At 46.1% G+C, this 11,782-nt stretch overlaps 4 protein-coding genes across 4 annotated transcripts; 3 read left to right on the plus strand and 1 right to left on the minus strand.

Annotated features, from left to right (window-relative positions):
• Positions 1 to 1,315, minus strand: BGZ61DRAFT_375862 (uncharacterized protein; the record flags this gene model as incomplete). Its single annotated transcript, XM_046242452.1, has 1 exon — positions 1 to 1,315. A coding segment is annotated over one exon (1,315 nt), but the record flags the coding sequence as incomplete, so codon positions are not given.
• A 945-nt stretch (positions 1,316 to 2,260) lies between these two features.
• BGZ61DRAFT_545806 (uncharacterized protein) lies at positions 2,261 to 4,638 on the plus strand (the record flags this gene model as incomplete). The annotated part of the gene is made up of 6 exons (XM_046255311.1): positions 2,261 to 2,532; positions 2,663 to 3,066; positions 3,099 to 3,157; positions 3,198 to 3,586; positions 3,962 to 4,074; positions 4,352 to 4,638. The coding sequence occupies 6 exons, from the start codon at positions 2,261 to 2,263 to the stop codon at positions 4,636 to 4,638; spliced, it is 1,524 nt and encodes a 507-aa protein (XP_046093332.1).
• A 3,731-nt stretch (positions 4,639 to 8,369) lies between these two features.
• Positions 8,370 to 8,942, plus strand: BGZ61DRAFT_542222 (uncharacterized protein; the record flags this gene model as incomplete). The annotated part of the gene is made up of 1 exon (XM_046255156.1): positions 8,370 to 8,942. One exon carries the CDS (start codon positions 8,370 to 8,372, stop codon positions 8,940 to 8,942), a length of 573 nt encoding a protein of 190 aa, XP_046093333.1.
• Positions 8,943 to 10,530: 1,588 nt separating this feature from the next.
• On the plus strand, positions 10,531 to 11,093 carry BGZ61DRAFT_487868 (uncharacterized protein; the record flags this gene model as incomplete). The annotated part of the gene is made up of 2 exons (XM_046250039.1): positions 10,531 to 11,013; positions 11,064 to 11,093. 2 exons carry the CDS (start codon positions 10,531 to 10,533, stop codon positions 11,091 to 11,093), a joined length of 513 nt encoding a protein of 170 aa, XP_046093334.1.
• Positions 11,094 to 11,782: the final 689 nt, after the last annotated feature.

An 11,782-nucleotide genomic window follows, 5' to 3' on the forward strand; every position in this document is an offset into this window, starting at 1 on the left:
GAACAGCCCATTCCTCTGAGATATACTCAGAGTTTAAATGAGGTCGTCGTGTAATGGACGTTACACTGTTGGACAGCCCAATAACCAGGCCGCTTTCGGCGCCTTGTGAGGCAACCAGGATTGTAGGGTCATCGGCCTTGGTCGATTCATTTGGGCGCCTCATCTCTTGTTCCGGGATTGTGCCTTGAAGCTGGAGGGTGGAGGAATCTAAGTCCAAAAGTGATACCATTTGGTCGACATTGGGTTTGGGCATCTCGTATTCAGCATCACGAAACTTGGGCAATTCCTCATTTCGAAACTTGACCCGGTTTTCCAGTAGATGTAGAGGGGACTGGTGTTTGCCAGGGTGCAGCTCGATCAGCGCCCAATCCCTGAGTCGTTGCTTGCCCGATTCACTGCGGCGGACGCTGAACGTTGGGGAGAAGATGACGTGGCCAAAAATTCGTGATGCTAGATCATTGAGACGGCCTAAGTCCTGCTTCACAGCCTTGAGAGTTTTCATATCCGTTCTCATCCTAAACTCCATATCGTTCGCAACTAGGGTCTTCATGTTTTGAAGGCCGCGATCGCTAGGCTGCACCACGGTTCTGCGGGGCTCAGGGTCTTGGTATCGGTACTCAACGTTGGGTGCCGCATCTTCAAAAATAACATGTCGACAAGTCAAGGCCAACATCCTTCCGGTAACTCTCTCACGTAGATAGAGACACTTGGTCCCGGACCGAGTTGGGATATCAAAGGCGGACATAGACGTGCCAAGGGACTCGGATAGGCTCGCTGGGGTTTCATATGGGTGAGCCAGGGGCAAAGAAAGGAGTGGCAGGGCAGTTGATGGCGCCACAGGTGGAGAGGCAGCAGACCAAGAAACGCGAGACTCCTTCATCTCACAGTGGATGTCGTAAATTCCATGTTGTTGCAAAATGGTACGACAGCGCATTACAACGGGGTGGCCTTGGGACCATTGCGTAGATTCTGGAACCACCGAGATCAATAGCGTAATAGGCTGGTCGAACTTCTCCTCAGACTCCCTGTTCCCATTATAGCCGATGCGTAGAATGTCAATGGCGACCCATGGGACACTCTCGAGGGCCTCGAGGATGGTTTGTCGAAGGGACCCCGCAGAGTCATTCCATAGGTCGACAATGGGATGCCTTCCGACAGGCCCAAGACTTTTGCCCATAGACCAGTTGCCCGCCCACTTATGCTCCCATGGGTTCGAGCTCGATCGGGCTACCAACATTGGGCGGCTGCGTAGGCCAATGTAGTATCCTGATTGTTCCGCGGCACTAGGTTGAGATGGAACTAGTTGTTGCTCCATGACGGACTCAGAAAGGCAGTAGGCAGCGGGAATACTTTTGCTCTTGGTGTGTCGAGATTTCCGAGGCGTGCGGCGTTGAATGCGGTAGGGAGATGGGGTTTCGACGGAGGTGGACATGGCGTGCTTTATTTATAGACTGTCCTCATTAGTTTGAATTTTTATGAGCGGGGAACGGGTCGGTAAGTTCACTTGCACAGCGAAAGAACAAGGGCCAACAAGGTTGGAAAATTCCATCACCGGGTCGGTAGGTTCACTTACACAGCGAAAGAACAAGGACCGACAAGGCTGGAAAGTTCCGTCACCGGATGGTAGACCAACGACCGATTGGTGATGAGATTGGCCGCCAGATGGTAGGCCGAGATCGAAGGACGAGGGGGGGTTGGCCACCTGAAGGTGACCTGGACAGAGTGTCGGTCGGTCGGTCACCCCGAAGTAGACTTGAGCAAACGGATGGTCGGACGGCGTCACGGCGGCGAGTGGGCGGGCGAGCAGGTGGACAAGACGGACGGACGGACAGACAGATAAACAGACGAACAGACAGATAAACAGACGAACAGATAGATAAATAGACGAACAGACAGACAAACAGACGAATAGCCAGACAAACAGACGAACAGACAGACAAATGGATAAACAGACAAATAGACAAAGAGACAGATAAACAGACAAACAGACAAACAGACAGACAAACAGACAAATAGACAGACAAATGGATAAACAGACAAAGAGACAGACAAACAGACGAACAGACAGACAAACAGAATCAACAAGGACTAGAAGAAGTCATTCAATTAGACTACCTAAGGTAGGTACCTACCTATTTACTTGGGCAACCACGAAACCAAACCAACAGCGGGATGTTTGGCAATCGCAAAGCCAGGGTACCAGATGCCTACCAGCTAGGGAGTACCTACCCCAGGTAACTCCTGGGAGGCTATCTACGTCATGGAGCAGTCCAGCATGGGTAGGGTCAGGTGGCGCTGGGATCCGAAGCCTACCCAGGCAGGGGAGCGACGGTGCTTCCTCAGGCTCTGGCTCAGCACGACGTCGAGGCAACAGCCACGGGTGGGAGCGACGAATCGATGCAGGGGAGTGACAGTCCCTCCTCATCGAGCTCAGTACGACGTCGAGGCAACAACCACGGGTGGGAGTGATGAATCGAGCGACGGTGCTTTCTTAGGCTCGGGATTAGCACGACGTCGAGGGAACAACCACAAGTAGGAGTGACGAAGACGGAGCTTCCTCAACTCACTAAAGCCTCCTATAGCCTACTCCTCCCTCTGTCAAACTCACCTCAACTGACGAACAGTGGGAGTTGTCCCTGTCCTTGACACAATGGATGTGCAGGATCTTCGGGATTGCGGGTGAAAGCCTAGGAACAATGGCCGAGAAGCCTGCCCTGGGCAAGCTAGTGAAAGCCCTGCAGAATGAACCGAAAGCCCGGAAACTCCGACAGACGCTGATCGATAAGAAAGGGTACAATTCCGAAATAGCCGAGACCTTCAAAGACGTAGTTACTCGGATTCTGGCCGTCGCCGACGTCGTATGTTGCACAACACATGCGTCTACCAAGGATATCCTGGGTTTATGGGCATGCAGGACTGCTAAAACTACATTCCTCGACGAAGCTGGCGCTATATCGTTGCCTGAAGCCCTTGTCCCATGGTTCAATGGCCATCCTCTAGTTATAGCTGGTAACATAAGGCAACTCCCACCATATGTTATGACTTCAAACGAAAAGGCATCAATGGGTGGGCCGCTGAAGTACTTTAAGAAGCACCAGGAAATGTCGGCCTTGGAACGCTTGATGCGCATGCAATGGCCTTGCTGGGTCTCGAGATGGTAGAACCGCATTATCAATGGCGGCTTCAACCTCGCTAAGGAGATCTTCTACCTCGAGCTTGGTGATAAGTTCGAGTACGGCGGGCAATACGCCGTCCAGCACTACCCTAGCGCGACAAAGGTCGAGATGTGGTTATGCGGTCGGTTCCCTAGAATGGCAGCCTCGCCTAGAGACAAGATCTGGCTGGCCTTCATCAACTGCTTGGGGACGGCTGTCACGACAGTCGATACCTTGCGGTCCAACCGGGGCCAAGCCCGTATCGCACTGGCTCTCATGGAATCGTTGATGCAAAGCGGCGTCATGACTCAAGTCGAAGATGCAGTTCTGGAAGCTTCCTCTGCTCTGCAGATGGATTTGAGCCTGGTTAATACTTCAACCGAAGGCCGTTCGCATACCGTTCACCAGCTCGCCGCTCGTGAGGGGCATAAGTATGTTCTTCGCATACTGAATCACGAGTTTGCGGCTCTCATGGATAAACAAGGACATAAGATTTTGAAGTACTTGAGCAAATTGAGGCCTTCCCTCCCCATCCCTAAAGTCGTTCTAGAAACCAGCTCCTTCACTCTTCATGAATATGTGGAAGGAGTGCCAATTAGGTCATAGAACTCAGAGAAGATCCCGAAAGCAAAGCGACATAAGATACTTAACGGCATTGCTGAATTCTTGATTTCCTTTTGGGTCTGCCCTACAGGTGAAAATAGTAAGCTTGATTTATTTCTATCGCCCTTGGAGTTAGTTGCTAATCTATACGCCAGCTGCTTCAGCCAGTTATCGAACTTTGCTATATGATGAGGTTGATAAAGCCTTTTTCCGCTTGTTGAAGCAAGATTTAGACTGGAGAGACCCATTAACATTCCTCATCCGCCGAACTTAAGTGGAAAAGCTGGTTCCAGTTATAGAGAGCAAGAGACTGGCTGTAAGAAATGAAGATCTAAACGCCTGAAACGTCTTGGCCGATGAAGAAGGACTTTTGGGGTGTGTTCACTATTGCCTTCTTCATCCAATAGCCCCCTTCCACCCTACCCCTTAGAAAATTACTTGCCATTATAGCTAATATGCAGTGATAGTGTAATTAACTGGAATACAGCAAAATTTTTTCCTTTGCCAGCTGCCATTCAGCACCTACTTTTCATTGCGGATATCCCAGGGTGGGTGAATGATGTTCCTGAAGGCATAAGCTTTCATAAGGATAGACTATAACTTGGAACGCGCCGTCCAGGATCAGGCTGACAAGCTAGACTATCCAGAAGTCCACGATATCCCGGCCCTTCTATCGTCGTCCTTTAGACGACAATTCTTCGAACTGGCACTCCGAAATAAGGCAATCAACCGCGAGTACATTGCCAGACATTTGAGCAATGTTGAAGTCGAGCCAACAGCTTTGTCCAAGCAATTGGAGGAGGTTTTACTGGCAAACCCGGAATGGAAGAAGGAAAACGGAGTCCTGGAAATGTGTGGTCGGCCGGGTTTGCACATGTAGGGTTCTCTGACGAACGCGACAAGATAAGGGTAGAAGACCTTTCACTGGAGTGTGCTAAGAAGTCGAGAAACTCGCAGACGCATCGCGACCGTTGACACTCCAACTATATCTCGAGACATGCCATTCGCTCAGCCTCGCTATCGAAATAATAACCGACCGTTCCTTGACGACACAAGGGGACACGACGAACCCGACTGGGCGAATTTATCCTCAACGAATCATCCTGTGGGCTACATTTGCAAGAGAATAATAATATATTTGAGATGAGCTTTCCTTTAGCCTCTTCTTTTCTTCTTAAGCTGCCTTTGCGAGATATTGTAGAAAATGCCGTCTAGAAGCTGATGGATGCAATGTATAATAACTCGTCGCTAAGGAGTTATTTTAGCCTTAATGGAATGATAACTTTTAAAAGCTATATTAACTTTAATATTACTAATAACTCTCTCTTTAAATTAATAGAGTAAGTATTAATTAATTTTAAATTGTTTAGTTAGTTAACTTAATATTAAGAAAAAAAATAAAGTAACTAAAAAGATTAATTCTATATATATTAAACTTAAAATAATTAAATATTTCTATTAAAATAATTAAATATAAAATACTATATAAGTTAAAATATAATAAGATTATTATTTAATTTTAAAAATTTAACTAAATTATAATATAATTAACTAAAAAAATAAAAAATATAAATTTATAGTAAAATAACTTATTATTACTAAATAAAATATAAATAAACTATAAAAAATACAAAAATAAATATATTTTTAAAAATATATTTTAAGTTAATAATAGTAATTTTTTTTTCTCTGGGGCTTAGTAGTTAAGAGCTTGGGACCTTTTTCAAGAGGTTGTTGGTTCGAATCCAGCCTAGGGTATAATCCTTGTAATTATACTGTAACCGCTAGCCTCGTCCCCTAGCAGAAAAGTCAGCCTGTATAGGGATTGAACCCGAGGATCCGACTTGCTAACCGGGCCTAAGGTAGCAAGCTAACTGGTCTCTAGCTTGCCTTTAGGAAGTGGACTGGCCAACCCACTATAAGAGGCTAACTACAGCGCATTCCTGCGCTTATAAATAGGTAACCCCCCCTCTATCTAGAGAAAAATAGAAAGGTTAGAAGACTAGAAGGTTGAGGTGTTAATGGCGAGGAATAGCTTGAGGTGTTGTTGTTACTAGTTATAGACTTGAAGTTGTATTGTATGCTCTATAGTGATCTTATAGGTATATAGAGTGGTAGAAATAGAAGGAAGGGGTAGGGTTTTTATTTAATATTTAAGTATAACGTACATGATAAGCGAGTGCACAATACAAGCGAGTGCACAATTTTTCTTCTAACCGCCCTCTTCCCTCTTTTAACTCCATTTTTTCAACCACGCATTATGTCGTCAATAAGCAATGAGGCAAATATCAATCTTGCCCTTCAAGCCCTTCAGAAAGACCCTCAATTAACTCCCTACCGCGCCTTAAAGATCTATAAGGTCTCTCGCCATACTCTACTACGCCGACGCGCCGGCATTACTTCGCGACGCGATACTATGCCCAATTCGCGTAAACTATCTGATCTAGAGGAACAGACTCTTCTTGAGTATATTCTTGACCTAGATTCGCGAGGGTTTCCCCCGCGACTAAGCGGTGTGGAAGAAATGGCCAACCGATTGCTCGCCGACCGCGACGCGTTACCTGTCGGCAAGCGCTGGGCTTCTAACTTCGTCAGGCGACAACCAGAGCTTAAGATGCGTTTTTTTTCGTAAATACGACTATCAGAGGGCTAAATGCGAAGATCCAACCATTATTCGCAATTGGTTCCGGCTTGTGGAGAATACAATCGCGAAATATGGTATCGACCTAGCCGATATCTACAACTTTGATGAGACCGGCTTTATGATGGGCATAATTGCAAGCGGAATGGTTGTTACAGGCGCAGAAAGGCGTGGAAACCCGAAATCAGTTCAGCCTGGAAACTGGGAATGGGTCACGGTCATTTAGGCGATTAATGTAGAAGGCTGGGCGATCCAGCTATTTATTGTGGTTGCAGGCCAATATCACCTTGCTAACTGGTACTAAGAAAGCAACCTCCCGGGCGATTGGGCTATTGTAACGACTCAAAATGGCTGGACTGATAATAAGATGGGTCTTGAGTGGCTTAAGCATTTTGATCAGCATATAAAGGATCGATTGATCGGTCGCTATCGTCTTCTAATCCTCGATGGGCACGAAAGTCACCACTCCGTCGACTTTGAGAAATATTGTGAGGAGAATCAGATTATTACGCTTTGTATGCCGCCTCATTCGTCTCACCTACTTCAGCCTCTTGATGTCGGGTGCTTTGGGCCGCTTAAAACAGCCTATGGTCGAGCAATTGAGCAATTGATCAGATGCTCTATAACCCACGTTTCGAAGACCGAGTTCTTCCCAGCCTTCTACGCTGCCCACGCAGCCGCTATGACAAGGAGTAATATTGAAGGAGGTTTTCGAGGAGCTGGACTTGTTCCCCTAAACCCAGAAAATGTCATATCGAAGCTTGATGTGCAGCTACGGACTCCAACACCGGCTGCAGAGGAGGTCGGCCTCCCCGACCCTTGGGTCTCGAAGACCCCAAAGACAGTGCTTGAGGCCAGTTTGCAGTCTGAATATCTTGAAAGACGAATGAGAAGGCATCAGAGCAGCTCTCCAGCATCAATTCTCGAGGCGCTTAAGTCACTTTCAAAGGGAATAAAGGCAATAATGCATCAGAATACTTTATTGAAAGCTGAGAACCAGATCCTTCGACAGGCAAATGAGACTCTTAGCAAGCGGCGCAGAGCAAAGAAAACCCGCCTATATAAAGGAGGGAAGATGACTTTAGATGAGGGCAGGGGTGAGATAGATCAGAGAGACGTTGATGCACAGGTAGCAGCTGAATCGTTGAGAAGTAGTGGTCGAGGGAGGTCAGCGATACCGAGGGAAAGGCGCTGTGGAACTTGTGGAAAGGCCGGTCATAATGTAAGGACTTGTTAGACTATAATTAAGACCTCTGAGGAAGAGCATAGCGATTAGTTTTAATTGATTGATTGTATTGTTGTGGTTTTATTGAGGTTTGAATCTTAGAGGTTAGGAAAAATTGTGCACTTGCTTGTATTGTGCACTCGCTTATCATATACGTTATAGTTTTTCCCTATTTGATAAAGTAGTAGGAGTTTTATAGGTCTTGATAAAGGTAAAATAGTATATACTAAATAAATAAATAGTATTTTTTATTAATAACTTAATTATTAAATTATTAACTTATTATTATTATAGCTATTAATAATTTAATTATTAAATTATTAACTTATTATTATTATAGCTATTAATAATTTAATAATTAAATTATTACCTTATTATTATTATAGCTATTAATAGTTTAATTATTAAATTATTAACTTCTTATTATAATAGCTATTAATAATTTACTTATTATTAAATTATTAATTTATTATAATAATATTTATTTTTAAGCTATAATATTAATATTCTATTAAAAAAGATAAATAAAATTTACTTATATTAAACTTACTAATTATTTTATATAGAGTTTAATAGCTTAAATAAGTTTGCTTATAATAATTATACCTTATATAAGTATTACTATTAGAGTCTACTTTAATAAACTGCAGCAACTATCTCAACGCCCCACATCCTAATGCTGGTATGTACGATCCTATTGTGTGGCGTGAAACTAATTGTTCGACCACCTCTAGATCAAGACGGTATGAGTCTCGTGCGCTATGCGGAGGGCCATACGGGCCAAGGACACAAGTGTCCATATTGCCCTCGGAGATTCCCTATCCGATACCGCTTGGTTGAGCATTTACGAGCACATACTAATAAGCGGCCATTTGCATGCGCCAGTTGCGGCCTTGCGTATAAGCATCCTCAGAGTCTCCAGAAGCATGCGAAGCGCTGTCTGCCTCCTGCTCAACTACCTCATCAGCAGAACATGACTCAGAATACGCCAGTTACCTCTGACATTAGTATATCTGAGTCTTTCCCTATATGCCAAGGCGACGATTTGGCCTCTACAGTTGGCACGCCCAATGATAATCTCGATACAGGTTATCCACCAATGGCGACAGAAAACTTCCAAGGCTTTTACGGCTATAGCCTACCGATCCAAACCTGGCCAGCCGGGGCATTCTTTTACACCAGCCCTTGGGACGAGATTCTCCTTGCCCCTCCCATTACTGTGACCACTCAGCAAGGCATGCCAGGGGGCCAAGCAGAGAACCAAGAAGAGGAACACCTAGAGACAGTCTGCTTCAACACCTCATGGGTCCGTATCTAAGTGATTCTACAAAACGGATACAATGAAGGGAATATATACGAGTCAGGTTTTTGATAGTAAAAATTGATTTTGCATTCCGGCTTTCTCTGTCTGTAGCTTCCGAGTTAGCGTTTGTTGTCACCGTTTGTTGTATGTGAGCGGCAAGATGGATATTATTATGCGCTATCCATAACCCGTCATAGATGCTTCGTGGTCGAGACCATTCAGTAGTTAAGTACTTCGTCCATCTCGAGGCGAGAGGGACGATGCTGGGAGGTCAGTGAGGCAACGCTCCACCATATCATGCCTCCCAAGGTTTAGCTCCAGGGCGCTAACCAAGCCGGTCCTTCCCTCCATGGCAGCCAAGGTCCTTCTGGCATTGGAGGCCCCTGTTTCCTAGCCGTCCAGGGCACCCATCTCGGTCCCGAGCGGAGACCAATTATTGCAACCCGACCCCGTCAGCAGGGTTCTGCTGATGACCAACGCCGGATGTTACGGGCCGGCTCGGCATCGATTGTACCCACATTACCCGATGGCCGATTGCGGCCTGCGGGCCGTTGTGTGGCATGCTTGGATCAATTTTCATCCACGGAGCCAGCGCGTCTGTTGACAATACGCGCTATCAAAATTGCGTGCTTCGTGTAAGTCCTGCATATGTGGATGTCATCGCGGTTATCCCCAGCCTTCTTCCTGGCCCTACATTACAGCAGAGAACCATAATTGATGCTAGGAGGGTGTAAAAGTAAGCAGTGCACAGACCGCGATTTTGAAGGGGGCGTGTAAGCCTCGATCCGACTTGGGCGCTGTTTTCTCAGCCGCTCCTCCTGAGTTGCCGAGTTACCTCTGACGGGGGGGAACCTGCTTCCTCGGTGCATACAGCATAGCTCTCAAGTGGCCGCCCTGCGCTCGTGAGTCACCACATCGGCGTAACTATGCAGGAGGCCCGGTCCGTGAATAATCTGTTCGCCAACCTGAGCCACTCGTTCCGAGACCACCCCGAGCTGTTGCAGACAAGCCTTCCTGAATGCCAACGCGCGCCGGGGGGCTGAATGCACGTTACAGGCCAGACACTATGGAGCACCGTAGTAGAAATAAACGCATCGGAGCGCCGAAAATAGCACGATTAACCAGGTTGTGCAATGTCATCTCTAGCGTTTTAATATTGAAGGCAAGGCGTCACTTTGCTCGAGCCAATTAGCGTGTGTATCTGATTTTGGTGGGCAGGCACATGCCATCACTAATTGCTGCCTTAATGCCTTAGGCAGACAATGATGACACAGGCGCTTCAAGAATTGGAAAACAAAGACGCGCGCCTCCACACAACTTTCCCTAGCGGATCAGTTGCCACCTCTATTCCCGCCTTATCTAGTCACCGTCCTCGTTCCCATAAACCGGTTTCCGCGTAGCGGCGAGGTAGTGTTGCACCTCGCTCGGCATCAGGTGCCAGCGATGCTGACTGATCAAGAATTCCGAGCTAACGGATCGACTAAATCGTCCGCCGCCGTAAACTGCCTGGAGTGAGTTCTCCCCATCATCACGTCCCGCGTTAGCACACTGAGCTAATACGTTAAATGGAACGTCACAGCATTGCGGATTCAATATACTCAATATGTCGAGATTTCCCCCAAGCACAAGGTGGTCCTCATTCGAGGGTTGGGACTACAACGGCATGAAGCAAAGACTCGAGGGATTGCTTGCCAAACTGGACAAAAGCGTGCTCCTACGCCATGCCGAGCTCATCAAAGGCCGGAAAATCAGCATGAGCGAGCCGTTTTCGGCAGGGCAGTATTGGATCTGTTTTGAGATGGTCGCTGAGGACGACAGTCTTATCATCGCACGCGTTCGATTGCCTCGCCACCCTGACACTCTACCAACAGTGAACGAAAAGAACGAACAGTACTCAATCGCATGTAAGGTTTCTACAATGTACTTTGTAAGGCAGACACTCTCGACTGTAATCGTGCCTTGCATATATGCCTACGAAGGTCCCGGATCCCAGCTCGCTACCGATGCTGGTGCAATCTACATACTTATAGAAGGCTTTTATAGGAACACGCTGCAGGATGTTGCGCCAGACCTTTGCAGTTTGTCGGTCCGTGAACCTTTACCCCCATCACCTTCAAAGAATCTAACGTGTTCTAGTTTGCAAAGCAGGAGCATATCATGGCTTAGTAGATAACAACTTAAACGTCGCTAGCAATATTAATATTTCCACTAATTGGATCCATCTCTACCATAATAGAAATAGAAGAGCCCATTATCAACAAGCTATCTTCCGCTATATCTAAAGGCTTAATATCACAAAAACCTTTCTCTAATGCTGTCGAGTACTTCACGGCTCTTAGAGAAGCAGCTCTATGCCAGACAAGCTCCTATAACAACAGTACAGACAAAAGCCTACCGCACTTCCACAGGCTAGGCACATTAATTTTCCTTGATATTATATAATCTATAACATTCTTTTAGGTATCTCATGCATAATATCCCTTCAACCACATAAATCTCGGCATACAAAATATTATAGTCGATGATAATTTAAACTTCTTAGCTATTATTAATTAGGAATTTATTCAAACTACTCCTTAGCAAGTAAACCACTACCCAATGCCTTTTCTACTATTATAGCCAGATAAAAGAATCAAAGCAATCCTAGATAACCCTCAGCATCTCGCACATAAGAATATATTACGGCAGGCCGATGCTAGGGAGTTATATTACAGGAAGTTCCGGGAAGCCGAGTTAAGACTCAATAGGGAGGGAGTATATCTTGGAGGTGGATTTATAGAGGTATTAGAGAATGTAGCATCCAGGATCTATACTTATTTTTCCAAGCTTAGAGACTCGCCGGAGCAAGATGAGGG

The sequence above is a fragment of the Ilyonectria robusta genome, assembly GCF_021365365.1.
Source record: "Ilyonectria robusta strain PMI_751 chromosome Unknown BGZ61scaffold_102, whole genome shotgun sequence".
NCBI lineage: Eukaryota > Fungi > Ascomycota > Sordariomycetes > Hypocreales > Nectriaceae > Ilyonectria > Ilyonectria robusta.